The sequence below is a fragment of the Nanorana parkeri genome, unplaced genomic scaffold (assembly GCF_000935625.1).
Source record: "Nanorana parkeri isolate BGI_ZX_2015 unplaced genomic scaffold, ASM93562v1 scaffold313, whole genome shotgun sequence".
In the NCBI taxonomy this organism is placed as follows: Eukaryota; Metazoa; Chordata; class Amphibia; order Anura; family Dicroglossidae; genus Nanorana; species Nanorana parkeri.
This window is the reverse complement of record NW_017306581.1, coordinates 31,866-58,578: the sequence shown is the minus strand read 5'-3', so window position 1 is coordinate 58,578 and position 26,713 is coordinate 31,866. Positions and strand designations below refer to the sequence as shown.

The 26,713-nt window shown below is 41.1% G+C and overlaps 1 protein-coding gene across 1 annotated transcript in view; it reads left to right on the top strand.

Annotated features, from left to right (window-relative positions):
- MYO3A (myosin IIIA) overlaps positions 1 to 26,713 on the top strand; it is a gene marked incomplete at its 3' end in the record, with an annotated part of 88,784 nt that overhangs the window by 35,403 nt on the left and 26,668 nt on the right. Inside the window, exons 12-20 of the mRNA XM_018557949.1 lie at positions 3,662 to 3,745; positions 8,927 to 9,129; positions 10,183 to 10,281; positions 10,381 to 10,495; positions 11,644 to 11,770; positions 14,919 to 15,129; positions 17,252 to 17,399; positions 24,523 to 24,676; positions 26,391 to 26,479. Of these exons, the coding sequence (XP_018413451.1) occupies positions 3,662 to 3,745; positions 8,927 to 9,129; positions 10,183 to 10,281; positions 10,381 to 10,495; positions 11,644 to 11,770; positions 14,919 to 15,129; positions 17,252 to 17,399; positions 24,523 to 24,676; positions 26,391 to 26,479 (1,230 nt within the window). The remainder of the gene's footprint in view (positions 1 to 3,661; positions 3,746 to 8,926; positions 9,130 to 10,182; positions 10,282 to 10,380; positions 10,496 to 11,643; positions 11,771 to 14,918; positions 15,130 to 17,251; positions 17,400 to 24,522; positions 24,677 to 26,390; positions 26,480 to 26,713) is intronic.

Sequence of the window (26,713 nt, the reverse complement as noted above, 5' to 3'; positions counted from 1 at the left end):
GGTTTACTGGAGACCCTAGGAGAATTAAGATGAAATACCTCAAAGAGCAAAGGTAGCAACTATTCTATTTTGGGCTTTGAGGCCCTGGGTAGATGTTCAGATTTCCCCATACACATAGCAGTAGTATCTTCCAACAAGCAGAGATTCCTGTGTCTTTTCAGCACCAGATTCACAACTACACAAAAGACCAGTGGAGGTCCCCAGCTTCAGTGTCCCACCGCAGGAACAGCTTGGGTAAGAAACTTAACCTGGTTTAGCAATTTCAAACTCCAGACCTGAAGGACTAAGAGCCCTAAAAATCTGGGCTCACACCCAAGATCCCACGCTGACATCATCAGAGCCTCAAACTCCAGAAGACCCTTCCAGAATGTTGCTTATATTTGTCAGAGCTTGGTCATACCCGCTGACTACCATCTTCTCGGGCACTGGCCAGCTATCAAACATGCCGTTAAACAAAGCTGTATCTCTAACATATCCATCTCGATCTCAATCTGAAAGATACTTTTGCAGGTACAACAAAGAGCAGACTTTAAGGAGCATACTCGTACAAACACATTTAAAATGAAACATGTCAGGGGATGGCACCTCTCTTTTCCTTGAAGACCCTCATATAAGTGCGCAGTTATAACTCCAGTTCATATAACTGCAAAGTGCATATTCATACCTCTTTCAGACTTCATCTTGATGATTTCCCACTGTGAATTTCCTCCAGGGATCAAATCCATTTGCTGCTTTTACTGCTGTGACTAGTGAAGTGGATTCATTAAAAGATGCAACTTTTCTTTTCATTTTCAGCATGTGCATATTTTGTTATAAGTGCAGTGTTTACCTTAAAGAGACCCTGCCACCACAGTTTCTAATCTCTGATGACCATGTTTGCTCTCTCTGTATTATAAATTTACATAAGCTTCCTCTGCTGCAGACATTCATACAGTTTATGAAGAACTGAGCCATTTATCTCACAGAAATCTGACTCTTTCTAAATATTTGGGTTGACCACAGCTGCTTCTTTACTGCTACAATGTCATCAATCTCCCGCTGCAATTGCAAGGGTTTACCATCCAGTGCTGTATTGTTGTAGCTGTGATTGTCCACTGATAACAGATGCAAGCCAAAAACACTTAGTTGTATCTTTCAGATTTGCCAATCTTTGCTCACAACTGCAGTAAGAGATTGATGATGGTGTATGCTCGGTGGAGAGGAGAGCAATTCTGGGAGCCACAGCATTCACTTCAAACATATGGCATGGCAATAATAAAATCAGGCAGGGCAAAATTAGGCAATGGTTTCTAAAGCCACAGAGGTTTAAGTAGGGGACCAATAGACAGATGTAAACAAGCAGCATATCTACATTGTTGGGACTTCTCCTCCATTACATGCCAGAATGTAGGTGATTAAGGTTGACATCTTGGTACAAGTTTTCATTGCTGTTAGTCATTAAAGGTATTATCCTGGTTATTTTTATATTTTGACAAGACATACTGTTTTTGATCTACTCCTTCTCTAACATGGAAACACATTTCAAAGAACTCCCACCAAATCTACTTGGGACTCTATCCTGTGCTTATCTATGGAGGCAGCACCAGTAACTTGGGACATTTACTAGATACATTTCATAGCAGCAGATCTTTACAGTAGGGTTCCAAATATAAGTATAAAGGTGCCAATACAGTATATTTGAAAATAGGGACCTCAGTAAGATTTGGCAGCTGGAGTTTCAACATGCAACAGAATTGGCCAACCATGACACACACTTGTAGAACTACCAGTCTGAAACATCCTAACATACCTGATTGTTATGTGTATGGCAACCTTATTTCTACATTCTATACTTTGATACATTATTTATACATGTATATTTCTAACCATAAATTGTATTGGCTGGAGGCTTTAGTGGATATACTGTGATGTTTTGTGCTCAGTTTCTGACTTGTTTATAGTAGGATTGTCCCGGTTACTTACCTTCGGCATTCCACTACTCCCCAGCATTGTGCCTACTACTCCCCAGAGCTATCAAGGCTATCCACTACAGCAAAATAACGTTTGCACCTCTGCTGCCCTCTGCAACAGCCACAAGTCTCTGCTCTAGTCACCCTTGCACCTTTGTTGTCCTCTACAACACCTCCAAGTATCTGCTGCAATCACCCACGTACCTCCACTGACTTCTGCAACATCCACATTTTCTAGACAAGTGCGATTCGTTTTGTTCCGAATCGATATTCGGATGAAATTTCGGAAATTTGTAGATGTGGAGCATCCGAATTTCCGAAATATAACATATCCGAAATCATCCGAAAGCATCCGCATCCGAAATTTCCCATCCGGAATTTCGGATTTGGAACAAATTTAGTCCAAATCTTGTGCGTGTACTGTTAACATTTAAACGGATAAAAACAAATTAAGAAAAGGATTTTAATGTCCCTTTAATAGTAAAGACTAGAGCCCAGCAACCAGAAATGACAAATGTGCCAATTCTGCTACCCCACCTCAAGTTGAATTTTCGGGCATTCGTCCGAATTCCGATTCAGATCAGAATACGAATACGATTCCCGAAACGAAACACATAAGATCCGAAGTCCAAAAACTAAATAAACGAAATCCGAAACGAAACAAATTTTTAGCCGCTACACATGTCTAACATTTTCTGTTGCATCCACCCTTACACCTCTACCACCCCGCAGCCGATTTTGCACCTCGGCTGCCCGCCTGCTGCCTCTGCAACGCCCACAGCCACTGGTCTTTACTGCACCCATAGCCTCTCCTGCACCATAACTGCATCCACTCTCTGCTTAACCATCAATGTGCCCATAGTCTCTGCTGCATCCACAGTCTAAGCCTCCGATGTTAGGAATCTGCACTCCTTATTTCAGCTCTCACTTTTTAGTTCCTCCTTGCCCTGCACCTCCCCTGCTCTGTGTCTGCAAGTATCTGTTAAGTGACCTATGGGTAGCCAAAGCTCAAACTTCCAAGAGGGGGTTCTTGGCAGAACACTTGCTACATCTTCGACTTTACTCTCAGGGAAAGCAGCCACATTGAGAAGCAAGGTCTTGGGCTGTGACATTGGGTTGATTATTAGTACTCACTTACATCAACACATATGTTTGATAGTATTAACCTCCTTGGCGGTATTCCCAAGTGCAGCTCAGGGTTACTTCTTCATACCCTCAGCTACACTCGGGAATATCACATAATATTTACTTACCTTGTCCCTCGAGCCGCGCGGTGTCCTCCGGCCGGCGCCGGCATCTGTCTTCCGGGTTTACGTCCCTTGCGAGCGTACGCATCGCACGGGGGCAGAACCGGAGTTAGAGTAAAAAAACCCGGAATAAACGAAAAAATAAAATAGCGAAAAAGATCCGAAAAAAAATTGCGCCGAAAAAAATAACGAAACTGAAAAGAATCATACCGCCACGGAGGTTAATACACTTTTGTGACATTGTTCAGTCCAATAAAATCTATTCCATTTAACATACATGATATGTAACAGTAAGTTACATAATTCTTGTGGTTGTATTTTTTTTAATATTAGATAGATCAGACAGACCTTATAGTGAACATTGGTTTACTGTATTGTTCTCAGTTGAAGATTCCTAACACTGATGTATTTCAGTTTGAATTCCAAGGAAGATAAATATACTTACATTTGTTCTTTTGATACTAGTGCATAGTTATTTCTGGAGAAAGCGGTGCAGGAAAGACTGAAGGGACTCATCTATTAGTCCAGCAACTCACTGTGCTTGGAAAGGTAAATTACTTTTTTATATTTGTTTTACCTGTTTGCATCTGTTTGCTTGTAGCATTCAAGTATAAAATGTTAAGTAGGGAAAACTGAATAGGGAAATAGTCAAAGTTCAACATGTGTATCAATGTAGATGTCTTACCAAGGACAAAATACGCAAAGACATATGTTCAGCCTGAAGATGGCCATACACTAGTATAGTGGTTCTCAACCTGTGTAACCTCAGGACCCACATTTGTCCTTGGTCATTAAGTCGTGACCCAAGTTGCACTGCAATGGAACGCACAGCATTGCGGTACTGCACGTTCCGATACGGGCAACAGAACTGTGGGAGGTGCATTTGGGGTGCCATTCAAATGAATGGCAATGCAATGCACTTCTCACACCAAAGCGCGTGGTAGGTGCGATTGCGAAGTACAGTGCGTTAATCACATGGGACTGTGCGATTAACGCACTGTACTGTTGCGAATGGGCCCTCAAAAAGCAAAAGCCACAGACACACTCTCCAAAAAAATAATAGTTCTTTTTTTAAGATCCACCCTACCTTATGAGAACTGGAGTGGATCCTTAGCCTGGGGTCCGGTGTGGGCTGCTGTTGTGTGACAGAGTTCCATCCATATGTGCATTGCTTGTACAGCTCCCTTGTACGTCCTGTAGAGGTCCCAGGAGCCAGAATGTTACATCACACCGGTCCAGACACCTCTACAGGGCATGCGAGGGAGCTGTAAACAATGCACATATGGATGGAGCCCACCCTACCTCAAGCTGACACTCGCCACCGGGCAGCATATTTTGACTGGCTGCTTGGAGTACGAACTGACAGTGCTGCGCTAGGGGGAGGCTGAGGAGCCTCTCACCTAGAAAAGTGGAAGGCCCACGGGGACCCAGTGAACACAGGGTCACGACCCACTTTTGGGTCACGACCCACCAGTTGAGAACCAAGGCACTAGTAGATTTTGAACGAACTTTCGTACGAAAGATCTTTCTTTACCACCTGATAATGCCATCAGAAACTTCAACGTCAATTGAAATTTTATTTGATTCTAGCAGTCGATTTTGGAATAAATGGAGCTTCCCGAATGAAAACCACATGCACTGTTAGAATTTTGTCGTTCGTTTGAAAAAAAAATTCCTTCCTGCTCCTTGGGGTTTTTTCATCACTATGGTCGAAATCAATTGTATGATTTGACCCCATCAACTAATAGAAAGTCGAAAAAGAAAGAACGTTCGTACAAAAGTTCTTTTGAAAATCTAAGCGGTATATGGCCAGTTTAAGTTACGTTGCTGTCCAACCAAAACCAATCATGATGTTCTTCCAAATTGACCAGGGGGCATGCACAAAAACAGAATGTTCTAGTCTATTCTATGAAAAACAGTTCCAACTTAACCAGAAATTCCCAACATGTAGACAAATTGCTGTGTGCAGAACAGAACCCTTCCAGTGCTTAGAAGCCCTTGTTGATATCACCATTGTAGAAACCTGTAAGACCTGACCTGACCATCACACATATCACGACCCTCATATCTCTTGGTTCTCTGTGGAAGGTGGGGACTTTCATGGCTGTTTATAGACTGTGCCGTGCAGATAGGGAGTGCAATGAGTTAAGGCATTTGTACTATTAGCTGGTAATTTATTGTGTGCTTTTCCCTATGTGGTGGTCAGAAGTAGCATTCTGGTCATTTAAAACCTACTCTTATCTGTGAATTGATGTGCTTACCCAGAAAATAGGTAGGCTGCATGCAGGAAATACAAAATAGAAAGAACAGGCAGGAGAGCCCTAATAGTATAGTATGCAAGTGATAAAAGGATGTTGTATTAGATAGTGAGCAACTCACTACTGATGAGATTTCAGGTTACTACTATCATAGTGTGGTCAACCTAGGCTGTTTCCCTTGGGGAGAATACTGTTACCATACAGGTGCTTTAAATGGTCACTCTGTTTTTGCTTAGGAGAAGCCGAGATCTGGTAATTCTTGGGTAGAACCTCAGAGTGATCAAAATTTTATCTACATAGGAAACAAAAACAAAAAAAAAACATGGCTCCTATGGTTTTTAAGTTTCCTATCTCTATGAAACCTACTCTTGGCTAATATATGTATTTTGTGTTCAGGCTGGTATATTGGATACAGAAGGGCATCCAGTCTCCATGCACTTAGAGAATCGAAGGCATGGACGCCTCTTAAACACTGCATCCCAAGTTCAGAGCGCCACACTGCACTGTAGGGACTACCACCTCCTGCATGTGTTCCTATGCCATTCAGCACCATATAAAAATCAGTCCTACAGTTGGAAAAATATTGGCACAGTGCACATCAAATATAACAATCATTTTATAAAACAATGGCCGTGGTTTGGCTTATGTATAATAATTACAAGTGCATGTGTTATTAAAGGAGAAGTATTGGGAGAGTAAAATATACTCTTCCCAATAGTTTGAGCCAGCTTGTGATACTGCAGCTGTCACCTGCTGGCTCTATAACTCAAGAGCTGAGTGATCACAAACCACTCAGCTCATGGCTTCGTACTGCACATGGGTGACTGACAATCACCTCTGCTGGGATTCCTCCCTCCCCTCTCTCTGTTCCTCCAGCACTCATTGGACAGACAGGGGAGGGGACGGGCACAGCTGGCTCTTGCTCTAGAGAGGCAGAGACAGCTATCAATCAGACAGCAGGGGTGGATCCCAACAATATTGAGCTATGTGCTTGCTATATGCTGACTTTGGGTCACAGAAGTACATTTAATAACCCAAAAGAGAACTAAAGCCAAAAGAAGGTTTAGCTAAAGTTCTCTTTTAACTGTCAATATCATGTTATTAAAAGATTAGCTTAGTGCATCTGCAATAATTAAAATGGATACTGTAAGCCGTCGTTTAAATAAGGTTTACTCTAGGGAAGTCAGTACAGAGCTAATAAAAGCTATCAAATAAACAAAGCTTTGTTCCAGGCCTGATATTTACTCAGTGATGCTCTGCGGATTTCCATTGCAAAAACCAGTCTATTTAACTTGGGTGGTAGAAATTATATTTTTCAAATGCTCTTTAAGGGAGAAAAATGAGATTTACTCAAAGCAGCAGAAAGTGTTACACACAGTTAAATATTTGAATTCTGTTACTTAATGTTGGGAAACATCTCTGCATCTAATGATGATGGTTTCCTTTTGGCAATTTCAAATGCTTCCCTTTACTCATTCTGTGAGGGAAAACCCCAACTTCAGTAAAAAAAATACCTGATCCAGGTATTGGAATAAAAAATGCTAGTTGGCTTGCTGTAATGATGGCCGCCGGGATTCAACAGTTTGAGGCAGTGACCTGGAACAAATATGCAAATAAGGGAATATTTAACTTTTTGTCTGACTTTTCCAATATGCATATTTGTTCTCTAACTCAAAGTACTAAAGACAGAGAAGGGAATTTATCAAAACTTGAGCAGACAAAATCTGGAGCTGTTGTGCATGGCAACCAATCAGCTTCTCTCTTTAATTTTCAAATCTTAACCGAACAAACTGAAGAGAGAAGCTGATTGGTTGCCATGCACAGCTGCTCCGAATTTTATCTGCTACAGTTCTGATTAAGTCCCCCCATAGAATCATCATGACAGCCAGGCAACTAGTAATCATGTAAAGGCTCAAAAAAATTGTTTAGTTTTGATTTGTTTTGGATCGATTTCAAAAAAATTTTTTTTAAATTTTAGATCCAAGATTGTGCAGAATTTTTGTTTGTATCGGTTCAGATCGATCCAAATTTTTTTGTTTTTGGTTTGGATCAATTTGGATGGTCATTTTAGTCCATACTGGTCATCTTAGTACATACTAGTCCTCATAGTCTGTACTGGTCATCTTTGTCAAAATGGACGAAATTCAGGAAAAAAAACATTTGGATTAATTTGAATTCGGATGCATCCAAAGGTCTGAATTTAATTTAAATAATTTATTTCAATTGGGAACGAAACAAAACTTACATATCTAGCAACTATAATTTTCAACAGTATCGGTCAGCAATGGCAGCCCTTGTGTTTTAGTTAAGATGGGTTTCCTTAAAGGCCTACACATCAATAAAAGAAAAAATAAGCAATATTTTTTTCTTGCATTTGAGCCTATAAAGCATCCACGATCAGTGGATAGTGAGTGCAGTACAGACTTTTCCTCCCAACCCCTGTCCATACCAAGGTACAGACTTTCAGCTAAGAGATGGGAGGAAGTATCAGTGGACTACAAGTGCGGTGACAGCACTGCATTTGTACTCCATGGACAACTACAAGAACTACAAGTGAATGGGTGGCAGATGGGATTTGTAGCCTCCCCATTCACAGATTTTTTTAAAAGGATCTGTGAATGGATGACATGGCTGTGGGGGCAGAGCCACCCTGAATTCCAACAATGACAGGATCCTGCGGAAAGAAGCCCCATGGTTAAGATAAGTGGGAAAGGGGGGGGGGGCGGTCCTGAATATGGGTGTACCATGGAACATGGTCTTAAAAGTAAACTTTGGGGGTTATTCACAGAGGAGCCGTAGCTTCAACTCATCCTTCGGGTCTCTTCGGCCGCCGGAGCCCTTCGGTTCAGTCGAACCGAAGGTCTGCTGTACGGGCTATTTATAATAGCCTGTACAGCAGCCGAAGGCATTTGCGTTGCCTCGACTGAGCCGAAGTGACAGCCGAAGTGGGAGGTACCGAGCAGAACAGCTGAGGTACCACAGTGGTACCGAGCAGAATAGCCGAGCCAAATGCGCTTGGCGGCATTCGCCTATTCACTCACTGCTGTTCGCCCCCTATGTGACGAGCGAGTGAGCTGCCGGAGCTTCGGCTTAGTCAATCCAGATGTTGGATCGGCTGAGTCGAAGTCCTTCTGCACTTCGGCTCAGCTGAACATGCAGAACATGTTCGGCTGACCAAAGTGCAGCCGAAGGCAGCTGATATACGGCTGATTTCATCCGTAGTGAATAGCCGAACGTTGTTCAGCTCACTTCACTACGGCTCGGTTATGCACTTGGCTGCCTTTGGCAGCTTTGCGAATAACCCCCATAGCCTTTTGATTGCAGAAGAACAAAGGCTATCCTGCATAGAGGCAAGATACAAATAGCTCTGTGCGTGTGATATGAGGTAGAGGAGCAAGGCTTGGTACTAATGATTTCAGTTTTATCCATACACTGGTTTTCATGTTACTTATTGTTGCTTGTAACTTTTCAGGCAAATAACAGGACATTACAGGAGAAGATCTTACAGGTGAATAACCTGGTGGAAGCCTTCGGAAATGCCTGCACTATCATTAATGAGAATTCAAGTCGCTTTGGGAAATACTTAGAAATGAAATACACTAAGAATGGCACAGTGGTAGCGGCACAGATTTCGGAGTACCTGCTGGAGAAGTCCAGGGTTGTCCACCAAGCCATGTGAGTTCCATGATATTGTATAATTCAGCCAGGACCACTTGTTTTACCATGGGCTAATAATGAAGTTTAAAGGCGTTGTAAAGTCGTAGCATATCCTCTCCTGTTATAACATCAGCATTATAATAGGAACACATACTAGAGTTGTTTTTGATAATGTAATCAACAAAGCTTACTTGAAAAAAATCCCTTTTATCCCTCCAAGCCGGCTGACTGTGACAGTGCTCCCTCCAGCCTGTCTCCTTCTAGGCTGCAGTGATGGTATGTTCCTCAGCATCCACACGTCTATACACTGTGTATAGACGTGATGACTTTCAGGACCTTAGACCGCTGCAGAGCTGGGAGAGAGAGGCTGAAAGGACCGGCCTAAGAACAAGCCAGCTCCCCACTGCAAGGGTTAATAAAATGTTTTCCTGGAGTTCATCTTTAAAAAGCCATTGAGTTCATAGAATACCAACTTTTTCCTGTTTTCCTTTTAGTGGGCCCCACACCTGGGCCACCCTCTTCACATGGCAGAGAAGGCAGAAGTTTCCACTGTCTCCTGGTATCCTATGTTCTCCTTATTCCCACCTCAACCTAACCACTGAATCATCACATTGTCAAACAATACATCCCCATACAGCTACCTCCTCATGTATCACTGGTCCCTCCCTTTTAGATTGTAAGCCTTCAGGGGCAGGGCCCTCCTTACCATCTTGTCTTAAATTGTATTGTAATCGTAATGTCTTCCTTATCTTGTAAAGCGCTGCACAAACTATTGGCGCTATTTCAATCCTGTATAATAATAATACATTCAGTTTCCATGACACAATGGAAGTGTAGGAGGTGTGGATACAAACAGGAACAAAAAAAATTAACATTCCTACACATGTACCAGAAAGTTAGAGGTATCTCAACACCCTCTCTTTGTTTCCACACAAATAGCTTCATATTTCCAAAACTGGAGGCATTTACTATGCGTTGTATTTTACAATTATTATTATTTACTTTTATTACTTTTTCAGTAATAGCACACAGTAGTGATATGTCATTGCTCTTCATATTTTGTTCCTGCAGAGGGGAGAAGAATTTTCACATTTTTTATTATATTTATGCCGGCTTGTCAGAGAAGAAAAAACTCGCCCATTACAAATTGCCAGAAAACAAACCTCCCAGGTAACGCCATCAATTATACGACGCATGTTGCTGAATGAAGGCGAGTTATTGCTTCCTGAATCCGAATTAAGTGCTAATCATTTATCTCTTCACTTTCAGGTACCTACAAAACGAGCATATTAAAATGGTACAAGATTTTATGAATAACACCTTCTATAAAACTCAGTTTGACTTAATTGAGCAATGTTTCAAGGTAATAGGTTTTACAATGGAGGTGAGTGATACAGTCTCTTCTCTTGCTATTTGAGGTTGGCAGCTAATTTAATAAGTGTGTCTGTACATTGATTTCATACCCTTACCTGCCAGGAAATATGTATATTATTTTTCACATAATTGAAATGTTGAAAGAAAACAATATAAAGTTATGAGAATATAGTTTATGACTGAAGGGTTTGCTTTAAAGCTGAAGTTACATTTTTTGTTATGTTTCGCTTTCCCTGGTTTCCCCTTCTCTCCATCATCAACATACTAATGCAATTTTAAATAAAACCTTATTTTAGACGCAATGCAAGCAAAGGGCTAGCTCTTGGGAGTAGTTATAAGTCTCACTCAGCTGGAGGTGTATCAGACCTCGGCAAAGAGACCACTGCTTCCACGTGGAGAGCAAGGGTCCTTATCTAAAGCATGCAGGGGGTGGCTATGCTATTTTCTCAGGTTAATACCATGATGCTTTGCAACATTTCGTTTTGATGTACCTATAAAGTATTTTGCTGATTTAATCTGAAAGGTCAATTAGGCTTTAATACGCAGAGCTGGTAGCAGGCAGGAATGTTAACACAGATGTAAACTGAAAGCTGCAAACAAAAACATCCCTAAATGATAAATTCATTGATCCGTCTTGTTATAATTTACCACTGTGCACATTTAGTTTTGCATTCCCCTTACAGGTTTCTAATTCAAAATCTTAATTTCTTGTTTTATGTGTTTTATTAAGTTTTTGTAGTACAAACATAGTAAAGAAACAGTTCACATTTCAATGTCATACAGAAATGAAATGAAAATAATCGAACTGGTAACAAAAATTTAGGAAATAAACAGGCAAATTAAAATCACAAGAACCGTTTAGAGATAGGAAAAGTCCGTACAGGTCCCGTGTTACATATGCAATGAGAAGTGTAGCCAGTCTACAATAGAATTCTATAGAAATGAATGTAAAAATAGAGGTCACAGATCAGGTATGGTAGCCAACATATATTCGAGGCTCATAGTGACCGTCTGCAGTAACAAAAAAATCTTAATTTCTAACAACGGTTTCATTATGCTGTTTGAAGCTGTGACCTCAAGAAATATTCACCTTAGGGAATGTAATATCTATCATCAGGTCTTTTGGTAAACATGTAATCATATCGTATCTGGTTACAGGAGCTAGGAAGCGTGTACAGCATCCTTGCTGCGATTCTAAATGTGGGCAACATTGACTTCACCTCAGTGGCTTCAGAGCACCAGATAGACAAGAGCACCATTGCCAATCCATCAGTACTTGAAAACTGTGAGATTTTATCTTTATCTTTTTTTCTTGTTCATCATGATTGCATTTGTCATCTACTTAAAAATGCTGACAATAATTATTTGGATTCTGTAATGCTAGTGCCAGGGATGTGGTAAGCCAGTTGGGGTGCCCTCAACCAGTCATCTGTGGATTGCTCCTTACTGGTGCATCTTTCTGGTGGCTGCTTCTTTGATTGCTCTGTTGTGCTTACTGGTGCTCCCCTGTGCACTTCCACTTTTGGTTCCTCCTGAATTCTGGTTTTACCTCCCATGTCTAGGTACATGCACCTCGATTCTATAAATTATCAATATCAGTCTTACATTTACCAATTTATCCCAAGGTTCCTATCACACATGCATGTAGGGCCAATTTACCTTCCAGCATGTCTTTGGAGTGTGCAAAGTCCTTGCAGATAGTGTCCTGGCCAGGATTTGAACCGGGCACCCCCAATACTGCAAGGGGGAAGTGCTAACCACTATGCTACTGTGACATCACCAAATCTCACTCCAAATTTCCCAGGACTAGCAGTCAGAGGCAGCAGTGCCTTCACTGACCTCACACTGCAGAAATACAGTGATGAGGCTGTAGGAACAGGAAGAACAGTCCTATTTTTCAGATGGAATTCAAAGCTAACGGTGAATTGTTCAGGGAACTGCTTAGCCACATCTATTATTTCCAGATGTTCTCAGACAGCAAATCTTCATTTTTGAAGCTGAATTCAAGTTATGCATTATTGCATATCAATAGTAGCGACTGATCGATACACAGATGGAACAAATCATTTCTTTTAGTGCAAGCTACACAAGCCTCACAACTAGCATTTGAGAAGCTAGTTAGGAATGGTAGCATCTGTATATACAAGTTTTCCTTTAACCAAATCTTCATCACAGGCACATTTGAAAAAAAAGAAAGTGCGAAAGAAATAGAGCACATCTGATTTTCTTCCAATTTTAAACACTTGGTATATTGTTTTTAGCCAACAGCAGCAAGTCAGTCTTGAAACAGCAGCTGTGCTTCAGCTCCTGAGATTTGATACCTATTAACATAATGGATTCTGATGGAACAACTAAAGCGACATCACATTTAGAAAGCTCACCTAAACTATTGCTGACACCTCATCACACATGTTGCATTTCTATAATACTATTTCTGGCTGGAAAAAGCATGTTTAATATGCAGTGTAAGTCTGCAAGAATGCATGCTAAAATGCACAATGAGTATTGCCTGAGAAATACAAATTCTCTGACTGCATCCAATGCGACAGACCTGGGCCAAGGTGCTGCATTTGGTAAATATCTCTAATTGAGTGTCCATTGGAAGATCTACATAAAACCTGCTCTATCTCATTATAATAAAAAAAATGTGCAACTCCAGCATTGTTAGTGTAGCGCTCCCCCTTCCCAGTCAGCGCTATCCCAAAATAGGATAACACTACCCGTGGCTCTGAAGGGGTGATTTACAGTGAACTGAACTAACAGGTCTCCCTGTCTTTCCTGTATAAGAAACCTCTATTATGGATCCACAGCACACCAGCACACCTTGAGTTACCAGAGTCGGTTGCTCTGGGTTATGACAACTCCGATTCTTCTTGTCTATGCATACATTTGCGCGCTTCTGCCCATCAACACTTACCGCCCTTTTTGGTGATAAATTAAAGTGACGTCCAGACTGTAGTTATGATGCTTGAAACTTTTATTTGCAGAACTTCAGGGAGAGAAGTAGAGGAGGGTTAGGATCATCCAGGCAGATGTAGCCTCCATGACTTTTCAGAGAGTGTGGTCACAGCTCCATGCACAGGAGGTCAAACACCTGACACTCCATTACTTGAGGTAGAAGTTACTGATCCTTGTCTTTAGTAATAGAAACCACTGGGCCTGCTGCCACCAGGCTCCAGGATGATTCCATGACTAGTCCCCAGGCTTTTATTCCTAGCCAGCTCACGCAGTCCAGCGCAGCCTCCCCGCAGGCTGGGCCTGAGGGTATAAGAGAGAGCTCACATGGTCCACCCCAAGTATTTATCTCCTCCCCCAGCATGCACCACTGGCTATCGTTCAACAGTGATTGGCTGGAGAGGGATTTCCACTGATAGCAATCCTATTGGTTGCTCTGTTCTATCACCAGGGCACACCCTGCAGTACCTCTGGCAGCAGACAGATGGCAAGCAATGATAGATTGTTTAGGGGGAAAACCACATGAACCAAACTAAAAATTAGTATCAGACCACATACAGTCTGATAAACACTAAATTTAATAGCACCCTTTCCACTAGGGCGCTACATTCTATATTGGTACCCTTTGTAAGTACTGTATCTCATCAGAAGGTATACTTTATGTGAAGGAAATATTTCTGATAAACTCAGACCCCCCTAAAGCAAACATAATAGGGTTATGTGTATGAGACTTGGTTTACTGCATGTCAGGATGTGTTGGGTATGCCATATTTTATGAAAGTATCTTGCATACAATTTGACATCAGTATATTTCAAGATGCTATAAGATGAAGTATGAAAGGAGCAATGGGATGAAGATTATGGAAACGCTCTACAACAAATTGTGTTGTCATAGGTGTCATCAAAATTAAAATAGGGTAGTATGATAGGCAAGCAACCAAATACACATATGTGAACCATTTAGCTACCAAAGGGCCAGCATGCTCAGATCTCTGACCACACTTTTCTTCACTGCAGTTAAAGCAATGTAGCTTGGTCAAAGACTTGTCTCAGTCTATAGAGAAGTTCTGTCAAGCTTGCTTGCAGTTCATGCAGGGTGCTGTAGTGAAAATGAGGATCTTTACCAGCACACCTTGGCATAGAAATATTCACATAAGGCAACGGGTTGAGCAAGCCAAAATGTTGACTTGTAATACCTGTTTCTTTATGTGAATATATGACAAGTTTTACACTATACCAAGGTGTGCTGATAAAGTTCCTTATCTACCTCAGCCTATTACCAGATAGTAAAGGAGCAGCACCTCATTGATGAGGTCATAACGCAGCTCTCTCATCAGCAAGAGCTCTGTGTTAAAATGACAGCACTGTGCAATGCAGTAGAGGCTGACTGGCTGACATTCTTGCCGACAGAAGGTGAAATGTCATTTAATTTTGTGTTACTGGTTGTGGCTTGACTTGATCTTTTGCTTCACTTTCAGCTGCCTCTTTGCTCTGTATCCAAGCTGATGAACTACGAGATGCTCTCACTTCTCACTGTGTGGTGGCTCGTGGGGAAACCATAATCCGCCAGAACACAGTGGAAAAAGCAGCCGATGTCAGAGATGCCATGTCTAAAGCCCTGTATGGCCGCCTTTTCAGCTGGATAGTGAACCGAATCAATGCTTTACTGAAGCCAATCGAAGAGTGCAGGTAACATAGAGCAGAAATTCTCCCATTCCATAGCAGAGTGCCCCATAGTTGCTGTATAGTTCTGGGGTTACTAATTATAACTGAAAAAGAATCAAGATAAATCGGTTTCAGTTTTGTGAATTTATATCAGCATCTATATATATTTGATAATAATTTTATTGCTATTGATAGATACCAGACTCCCAAATTCAGTAGTACCTATTAACTAAAAATTGTAACATTAAATTTTGGGTCATTTTTACTTTATTTGATTATATTGCTTCTTTTTAAACTGATGTTTGTATATATTTTTTATACTTCTTTGAAATAAATAATAATTTTACATTCAATATGGGGTGCACCCATGACCCAGCATGCGCAGTGCACTATGAGTTTTTTTTAAAGAGAGAGCATAGCAGTACCTGTTAGCTTTCTAACTGTATCTCTCTAGTTGAAATACTTATGCCTTGTATGCACAGAGCACCCAAGAAGGAGGAGGAGACAGACTGAGCCTTCCCTCTCAGTCACTTTCTTATTAAGCTATTTACACAGGACGCAGGGATTCTTACCCCATAACCCCCTGCGGTCTTAAAAGTGGAATCCCACACTGCTTTCTCCTTTGGGGACCACTGTGAACTCTGCAAAGTATACAGTGATCTGGTACCAGGTTTATTAGAGTATTTGTTACCAGTTCGTCAGGTGTAATGAACGTTTGCCTGCTGCAACAAATAATTGGGCCCATTTGGGCAAGCCGGCAAAGTGAGTCACCACTGGACTGTGTTGCTGTTGTTACTATAGGGTTTAATGCTCTTCGATGTAACTACAAACAATTCTTGTATATGAAGAAAGTATAAATTTAGGTCCAGGTTTACTTTAATATTTAAAATTCAAATAAGAATTAGCCCACCAAAAACACAATCACCCCCCTGCCAGCTTCTACCATCCTAAAACCCGGTATACCCATTTTGAATTTTAGCTGGTTCTTGATGAACCGGTTGAAATTTGCTGCATGGGTGCCGCTGTTGTAATTAGCTGCTAGCTCTGTTTGGGTATTCTGACGGGGCCTGCTGTAAGAATACAAAGGAAATACTGGGGATTCATCTATCATCGCTCCTAAGCATTGATGGAGGAATCTGGTCCATTTTTTTTTTGTTCAGCCTGCGGGCTGAACAAAAACAGTTGTTCAACTTCAAATGGAGTTGAACCCCATTTACTTTGATCTACTTTTTTGTGATGATTTTTTAAAAACTCTTTTGTGATCGAAAGTTGGCAGAAAGTAGTTGAAGAAGGTGAAGGGAGGGAGATGGAGTCTCTCCTCTCATTTAGCTATTTGTGTAACCAGAATTTGAGCTACTGAATTGGGTAAATAGCAAGCTTTCTAAAGCAAACTAGTAAAGAGTAGTCTGGAAAACATGAAAAAAAGCTCATGCACCACTTGCTGGCTTAAAAACAAAAATATCTGCAATAATCCTTAATATAAAAAATAAAGAAAATATTTACAAAAACAACTTACATTGTCTTTTCTCGATTTGTGTCCCCCCTCGGGGTGAGGGGTCTTTCATTTCCTCTGTGCTTACCAGGACAGGAAGTCAGCAGGATCTTACAAAATGGAGCACAGAAAGCAACAAAAGTACATTTTTAGTAGCGTGGGAAAGACTTACAATCGGTTTAATTGTTTTTTTTTAACTGTATCTCCATTAACGTGATTTCTCTCCACTTTCTGTGTGGACAGTGGGGCAGGAGCTGAAGGGCAAACTACCCAATGGGGAGAACTATAGCCATAAAAAGAAAAATATTCTAAGCTTACGCACTCTATCTAATTAAGAAAAAAAGACTCCGCTCCAGTCCCACATTATATGTAGTTATAGCCTGCTGGTACTGCTGTAATGACTCTTACCATACATCTGAAGTCATCATGGCAGGAACAACACTGTCTTATTGACACGTTTTACCTTGCCAATTACCACAAATTATCCTATCTCTTCCATGTGATTACTAAAGCACAGTTCCTCCCGCTCAGTTTGTAATTTTGCGTAAGATAATTTAGGTATTGATGTGAATACAATATATGAAATGCACATATCCTGAAAGGACACTGCTGCTGTGAATAAACACAGTTAAACAGTTTGTTTCATCTTTGCAGCGAGGATGATGCAGGATACAGCATTGGGATTCTTGATATCTTTGGTTTTGAGAATTTCAAAAAGAATTCCTTTGAGCAGCTCTGTATAAACATTGCAAATGAACAAATACAGTTTTACTTCAATCAACACATATTTGCCTGGGAGCAGGTAAGGAGACATCTGTTAATTATACAGTTGAAATCATTATTGCGTTTTACAAGCTGTGCATTTTAATGTAATGTAATAAGGAAAAAACCGATGTAGACTAATATTAATCTTACCTGTCTTATTACATTCCCCCACTCAAAGGTTCTTTCACCGAGGTGGACAAAAAATTGTAAAATAATGGTCCTGATTCCATGGCATGAACACTATTATTTCCTGTATTAGGAATTAATAAGTAACTGATACAGAATTATATTTACTCTACAAACTGCACAGCAAAGCCCTTACAAAAAAAAGAACAAGAGCAGAGGTTACCCTCCACTTGAGGGACCTCTAGTCACTATTTGGGATCTAGAAAACCATAGAGCGTTGGGCGGAACTAAAATCCACAATTCTCACCAGCCAAGCAACGTCTACGAACTCCCACTCTGGTCCCGGTTTTCTTCCCAGTTCGGCATGTTCATCTATCTTGAATCGCCAACCCAAGATGTAGTAACACCAATGCATGCACATGAGAGTTTATTCATCCTGAAAGCAAGGGATGCCAAGCTTTTATTGTAGCAGGGACAAATGATGTCTCAAGTGAAATGAAAAACCTTTTCCACTTTTTTTTTTGCTTTATAAGAATCTCTCTCTGTGACATCACTGCACTCATTAGGAGGTTCTATACTTCTTACTAGCATAGCACCTAATAAAGTAGCATACGGCTATCTTATTAAGCCACTTACATCAAAGGACATGGGATGTTTAACCCCCCCATAACCCCCTGCAGCCTTAAAAGTGGAATCTCACACTATGTCCTCTTTGGGGGCCTTCTGTGCATTTTGAAGAGTATATAGTGATTTTGTACAGCGTTTAATAATGTGTAGCCAACATAAAGTAATTTCTAATATGTTCTTTTATTTGTCACGATTTATAGCTTATATCATATGTCTGCGATTTCAGTTTATTTTGGGAGTTACAGGTCACAAAATGCTAGGAGTTAAATACAATTTTAGTTTGGAACAATTTTTAGAATGTGGTATGTTTGTCTCCTATCCTTAATAGCCTCTACGGCACTATATTTTCTTATAATTTTTCTTATTAAATCTATTTTTTTAAACTTTTTAAACTTTTTAAAACGTTTTATTTTTTTTTAAACCTAAAAACTTAATTTTTTACATTTTATTGTTTTTTTAAAACTAGGGGACACTAAGGGGTCATTTTTTTTATTTACAGGGGCTTTGATACTTAGTATCTCTGAGGAGAATACAGTATTCTCCTCAGAGATACTTTGTATCAGTTTGTAACACACAGCCGGCTCGCAGCTGCACAACACAGTCAGCTGCAGCCAGCTCTGTGGCTGTCATGGCTCTGTGCTCACTGCAATCAGCTATCACTGTGATCACAGGACTGTGACCACCTAATCTACTGTTGAGGGTCTGCCTCGGACCCCGAGCAGCAGTAACTCAATGAGCGCTGGTCTCTCCACGGACCATCCCATCACCAGTCGTTAATTAACTGAGTGATTGTGATGGTATAATCCCATCATCAGTCCAGAAGGGGTTCAAGCACAATAAACTCAGTAAAGGGTTAGGGCACAGGGTACCCAAAAAGTGACAAAAATGCAACTCTAGACTTCTACTTACAGTCAATACAAAAATGAGAACCTTTAAGATTGCACTTGACAATTTGTACTCTTCAAGACTTTCCTGCAATATCTACAAGTAGAAGCTTAAATCAAGCCCTCCAGGACACTCTTCAGCAGTAAAGTCTCTCTCCAAAATGCTCCATGCAGACAGCCATCTTCCTGTTTCACTCTCTTTGAATGTAGCTCCAGTAAGGCAGCATACAACCCTAAGGTCCCTAAGACACAGCCCTACTCTTTCAGCATCACCCTCCCCAGGCAGCAAGTCTGGGAGGTAAGGTCCTCCAATGATCTCCCCTCCTGGCCAAAACCAGGATGCAAGAGCCCTCCTGCAAGTCCACCCCAAATTTTATATTCTTCCCATGCATACTTCACTGGAAATAGACCTCCTAGTGGTTGGCCAGGAAGACATAAATATTCATAACTCAGAAATATTGCATCTTCTTGCTCTGATTCATAACTCAGAAATATTGCATCTTCTTGCTCTGTTTCCAGGGACACTCCCTGACAGCAGGCAAAAGCAAACAATAATCTGAGCTTAAGGAAAACCCAATCAAAGCAGAACTATAACAATTCAGAGCTCAGACTGAATACAGCCTAGCTACAACACTAATAATGTAAGGAATGGGCATTCCTGCTTAGTGCCCTGCACATCCAAACAGTATCCATTCTGTTTATTTAATAAAGCCATTGGTGTCCTTGCAGCTCCTCACTACTAATTCTTCCATAGGCACTGCCATGGCAACAGGCAACCCAGTTGTAGTAGGTGTAGTTGTTGTAGTTTTTATACATTACACTTGTGCTCATAAGTTTACATACACTGGCAGGATTTAGGATTTCCTGGCCATTTTTCAGAGAACACGAAAACCTTTCTGTCACTCATGGGTAGTGTTTGGCTGAAGTCATTTATTATCAATCAACTGTGTTTACTCTTTTTCAATCATAATGGCAACAGAAACTACCCAAATGACCCTGATCAAAAGTTCACATACCCCAGTTCTTAATACTGTGTGTTGCCCCCTTTAACATCAATGACGGCTTGAAGTCTTTTGTGGTATGTCTGGATGAGGCTCTTTATCTTCTCAGATGTTAAAGCTGCCCATTCTTCCTGGCAAAAAGCCTCCAGGTCCTGTAAATTCTTCGCCTGTCTTGCATGAACTGCACATTTGAGATTAGGGATGGGCTGCACGTTCGAGTCGAACCTATGTTCGACTCGAACATAGCATGTTCTACCGTTCGCCGAACGCCGAACATTATAGGATGTCCGCAGTCTGTTCGACCGCGGGACATCCCACAATGCACTGCGCCGTCCGAAATGGTAATTGGCTACAGTCTTGCACCTGACCAATGTTTTCACATTGCCATAGGCTTGCGCCGAAGACACAGCGGGCGATCGCGGACAAGGTAAGACCTGTACGCTGTATTCCCGAGTGTGGCTCGGGGTTACCTCTTTGTTAACCCCGATCCACACTCGGGAATACCAATAGCAACACGCGGCAAAACGCCCCAAAGAAACTCTTGTACTTCTTTGGGCGTAGGGCGTTTTGCATCGCGTTCCTACGCGCTGTAAAACACCCAGGTGGGAACCATGCCCATAGGCAATCATTGGTTTTCACATGTTGAGCGTTTTACAGCGTGTAGGAACACGCCGTAAAACGCTCAGGTGTGAACCAGGCCTTATAGTTGTGTGCATGTTATCAGGCCAAAATCACCAGGGTATGTAAACTTTTGATCAGGGTCATTTGGGTAGTTTCTGTTGCCATTATGATTGGATAAGAGTAAACACAGTTGATTGATAATAAATGGCTTCAGCCAAACACTACCCATGAGTGAGAGAAAGGTTTTCGTGTTATCATTCATATTCTCTGAAAAATAGCCAGGAAATCATAAATTCTGCCAGGGTATGTAAACTTATGAGCACAATTGTACATATTGTTTGACAATCAAGTGAACAATTCATATTATAAAACTTAATATTTAACAATATTCAATGATTATTATTATTTCTGGATTTGACCAAATTCTTATGTGCTCAACCCTGAAACCTTGAAAATGAACTCCATCAAAGTGGGATATTAACAGTTTTATAGCTAATGTAGTGTCAGATGTACAGTATCTGGACAACCACATTGCTGTGTGCAGCTTACATTAAACATGGCTAGCAAGCCTGAGAAGGCATTTACAATGCAAATCATCCTGATTTTATTTGCATCTGCATTGCACGCAACTAGGTGTAATTGACATGACCTTTGCAATTGTTCCTGATGGGTCAATTAGAAAAAGATGTTTGCCCAGTGTACGTGCAAATGGTTGCATGAATCGCTGATGTAATTATAGCATGTCTAGCCTTTTGATAATAATTTTATGACATCCATGTTTAAATCAGTTTCATAACCTTGTTTTCACATTGCCATATGATGATGTTATGCCATTTCAAATGGAGATTAATCTATGAAGAGCATACCAATGGAAATTAATTATTACTTATTAATTTAAAAAAAAGGTTTTTGTTTTCCATTGATTTTAATCCTGCTGCTGTTATTAAAGTATATCTAAACCCTAACATTTAAAAACCATATAATCTTTAACATTAACTTAGCTTCAAAAGTAATTCAATACTTAAAAAAACAAAACTTCAGCATTAATTAAATAATATCAGGTGAACCTGCAATACATTTTGTTGACTTACATAGTTACATAGTATTTGAGGTTGAATAAAGACATTAGTCCATCAAGTCCTACCTATTAGGATCTCATTCTAGGAGTACCCGTACCCCTGTATATTACGGTCCCTTAAGAAATCGTCCAAAAGTTTCTTGAACAATTCCACATTATTTGCTGAAATCACCGCCTGTGGCAGTGAGTTCCAGACCCTAACTGATCTTACTGTGAAGAACCCCCTTCGCCCCTTGTGCTGGAATTTTTTTTCCACCAATTTTAGGTGATGGCCTCTAGTTTTTGTAACGGAGTTAATTTTAAACAGTTTATCGCTAATGTTGCTACCACCATTAAACATTTTGTACATGGAAATCATATCCCCCCTTAATCTCCTCACCTCTAATGTGAACATGTTTAAATTTAGTAGCCTCGTCTCGTAGCTCTGGTCCTCCATACCCCTAATTAGTTTGGTTGCCCTCCGCTGGACTTTTTCCAACTCAAGGACATCTTTTCTTAGTACTGGTGACCAGAACTGGACCGCGTACTCCAGATGAGGTCGAAGTAACCTCTCTTAGCTCCCAGGCAATTTGTTCTCCAAGCCCTGTGTGAGCACTTATTCTAGCTATGGATCACGACTGTGTACTGTAAAAAATTCAGTGCCATACTGTTGTTTGTCTCACCCTCCTCTCCCCTTGCCCATTTACAGAATGCTTAGTATTCTAGGAACCCATTATGTAAATGAACAATGGTAGAGGAGGGGTGAACAGTACGGTTCTCATAGTCACAGCGCCAGAAGTATAGCTCTGGCTGTACTTTTCAGCATCAATAAACTATTATTAAGTTTAAAAAATAATAATTCTGGCCTTCCTGCTTTAAGATAATGAAAAACATCCACCAAAATTCTTCAAATGTGAGTGTTATAACCATTTGGTCAACCCCATGTTGTCATAAGGTCCGTCTACTTCAATACACATTATCAGCTGCCTTTGGATGTAGGAGAACCTCTGTTTGCCTCAATGGGGAAAACAAGGTTTTGTGTATACACAGGCAAAGTACCCTGTTGGGTGCTGTTGGCAATGTTGGCACAAGAATACAAAGAACCTCTCTGACACACTAAAATTAAAAGAGTTTCTTCTTTAAACACTTGCACCTGCTGGATTCTGTCAAAGCAAACAAAGCTAGATAGATATATGCTCATTGATTATAACTATGGCAATGTTCACTGCTCTTCTCTGCATGATTAATGCTTGTAAGTCTGTTACTTTTTGAAAAAGAAAGGCATTAAAAAAAATGCAATATAACTATGGCAATGAAGACTTAGGGGTCTATTCACAAAGCTGCCATAGGCAGCCGAGTGAACAATCGACCATAAGTGAAGTGAGCCGAACACTGTTCGGCTATTCATTTCAGGCATGTACGGCTGATTTCAGCCGTATATAGGCTGAAATCAGCCGTATATCGGGTGGCTTCGGGTCGGCCGAACATGCTCAGCATGTTTGGCGGACCCGAAGTGCAGAAGGAGCTCGACTCAGCCGATCCAACATCTGGATCGGCTGAGCCGGACCTCCGGCAGGCTACTCGCTGCTTTTCGGCCTATTCTCATAGATGCCGAACAGCAGTGAGTGAATAGCTGAAAATGATTGGACGGAGCAAGCAGTGACAGCTAGCTCCACCCAACTGTTTTCTATTGGCCGGGACCAGTTTTCATTAGAATTAGAGCTTGTCAGAGCTCTGCTATACTCTCATCCTAATGACAGAACAGCATCTGCTGGTTACCTAGTAACCTAGTAACCAGCAGATGCTGTTCTGTCATTAAGATGAGAGCTCAGCAGTCGGCTTTCATATCACTGCCGGCTCTCCTAAGCTCTCGTCGTAATGACACATGGGCATAGCAGGTAACCAGGGACGCCCATGTGTCATTACACACTGAGAACCCGTCAGAGCTGCTGTCATTTTACAGCAGCTCTGCCGGGTTCTCAGTGTACTGCGGAGCCGCAGTGTAATGACAGAAGGCATCCCTGGTTACCTGGCGGAGCTGCTGTTATTTTACAGCAGCTCCGACGCGTTCTCAGTGTAATGATAGAACGGCGTCTCTGGTTACCTGGTAACCCGGGACGCTGATCTCTCTGCAAATGGCCGGAGCCAGCCGTGAGATGACGGCTGGCTCTGCCCAGCTGTCAGAAGCATGCTGTCGGCCAGCTTCGAATTTCCCCTGGGCTCAGTCAAGCCGAAGCATATGCCTTCGGCTCGACTGAGCTCCTCGGGCACCTTCAGGGGCTGTACGGGCTATAGAGAATACAGTACATACAGTGAATACAGTGAATATAGTACATCAGCCCTGAACCGAAGGGGTCCTGGGGCCGAAGCTACCCGAAGGATCAGCCGCAGCTAAGGCTAGATCCTTCGGTAGCTTTCTGAATAGACTCCTTAAAGTTTGTCTCTAGCCAAACTTTTTTTCTTAAGGTATGTTTAGTTTAGGGGAGGGTTAAAACCCCTGAAAGCTTTCCATTGCTGCCTGATGCCCAGTTTGGGAGACTGACTCTTCCTTTTTGCCATGAAAACCGTTTCTCACCAGAACAGAAAGTGATGGACAGTGCAAACTTTTACATTTGTCATTGGCACTGGAAATAAGGGGAAGTCATTAAATGGGGACATTGTCTAAGAGGGGATTTTTCACTCACTTTGGAGGGATTTTCTTTCACTTCCTGTTGTGTCTGTAGGAAAGAAAGCAAGGAGAAAATCACCTCAACGGAATTTAGACATCATCAAGAAAAAACTGACGGATGGGGGAAATTTTGTGCTTGTGAATGTAAACATTATTTATTTCTATCTCTTCTCAAGAATGAATATTTAAATGAAGATGTTGATGCAAGAGTTATTGAGTATGAAGACAACAGGCCCCTCCTGGACATGTTCTTGCAGAAGCCAATGGGCCTACTCTCTCTGCTGGATGAGGAGATTAAATTCCCCGGATCAACTGATCAGACCCTTGTAGGTAGGTACTGGCAGTTGTAGCTCTTCTCATATGAGAGGAGAAAGATGTTTATCTACAATATATGATCTCGTGTATTCTGGAATACAAACACCTTACTAAATATGTAATTGTGTTTCAGAAAAAAATGGCAATGGAAAGATAGCTACTTTGTATTGTTATAGACTAAAGCTAAATACAACATAAAAACACAGATTCATGCAATTATGTATACTTTACACCAGGGCTCAAAATTTCAAGTCCTGTGTTACTAGCCAGGCCTTAAAAGTTACTCGCCACCAGTTGCCCCACCTAACCCCTGCCCTGCCGCGGCCGTAACTCTGCCAGGTCAGCGGTCTGACGCAGAGTACAGAGATCAGTAACAACACACAGTACAGAGGCCAGCAGTGTGACTCACAGTACAGAGGCCAGCGATGTGACGCACAGTACAGAAGTCAGCAGTACACAAGTCAGTAATGTAATGCAGACTGCAGAAGTCAGCAGTGTAACGCAGAAAAAACAGGGACTTACAGTGCAGATAGCTGATTGTATTCCTCTCCTGGTGGTGGGGGGGAGGGGTACAGAGATGTATCCTCTGTGTACAGAGATTACACTCTCTTTTCAGGTCCTGCACTGCATACATTTCTGGCTGGCCAATAGTATCTCTGCAGGAGACCGAAGGAGCTGAAGATATTCCACTCACCCCCACGCAATTTTCACTCGCCAATTGCGAGTGGAAATTTTGAGGCCTGCGTTTGACAATCCTTAAATGTGTTTCTAAATACAACTGTTCTACAAATACGTCATGATATCATCATTCGGTCATCTTAATGAGCTTCATTTGTTCCGGCGGTCAGGAGAAATGAGATGCTGTTATATACCAGAGGTGGATCACCCTGTGGAGTAGTCCCCAGTGATTTATATATTGGGAGGCTTTGTGTAATCATTTTTTTTTCATTGTGGTTTCCCATTTTGTCTAATAAGTGCTTTAATGAAAGTTGTTTTCTTGTATCTCTTTTTATCAAATGAATTTCTTTACATATATGTGATTTTCTAGGAGTTATAGGAATACCGGGACTATATAGAAGTCACTGAGAATAGAGCACTTTTGCCAAAGAAAATGGATTTGGAAGTGTATTTTGTATTCCCTGACTGGCTTGTGGAATATTTGGGATAGCAAATTAAATGGGATAGGGCAGTTTTGCTATTGTAGCCCATAGATCTTAGTAATCCCACAATTTTTCTCCTAATAGGTTTTTTTATTTTTTTATGTGGCAGTTGTTGGTAGTGGTATAGTAAAATGTGCTCCAAGCATCTATAGCAGCCTAAATAGTAGGTTATTTGGTGGTGGGGTCAGGGGGAGGTCATGGAGGAGGTGTTTGATTGCTGCTGATAGTTTTTCTGGTGATGGTCTCCACCAGTACTGGATTTGGTCAAGTAAGGATAATGTTTAAAATCAGGAAGGCCCACTTTTAATGTTCCAACATTACAGTATATTAAACCTGCATCTGTGTTTTTCTTGTGCCAGATAAATTGGTGAACATGTTTTTATTGTATTTGGGAAGTATTTGTGGGGTAGCAGGATAAGGATGGTGCAGAACAGGTATGGGACTTTGGGGAGTATGAACATTTAAATGATGCAATCCTACCTGCTGTAGATATTTTTAAAAGATGAGGATTTTTTTTAAAGTTCTATGACAGAGAAAATCTAAGTATGACTTTACTTAAATGGTTTTAGAAAAGTTTGAAGATAACCTCAAATCAAAGTATTTCTGGAGACCAAAGAGAATTGACCTAACATTTGGAATTCATCACTATGCGGGGAAGGTAAGGATGTTATTATTACTATTACTCTTTATTTATATAGTTCCAGTATATTTATAAATCTTAAAAGGAATCTGTAAATATACAAAAACATCAAATGTATGTGAACCCTAACAGTGAACTTCTCTTATTTGCCCCCTATTGGTCTGTTAAATACACAATTGAAAGCATTCCTGTTGATTCTGCCAGAAATATGGTAAGCTTGCAAGTCCCTGTGCACCTTCCCTGTGCTGCACG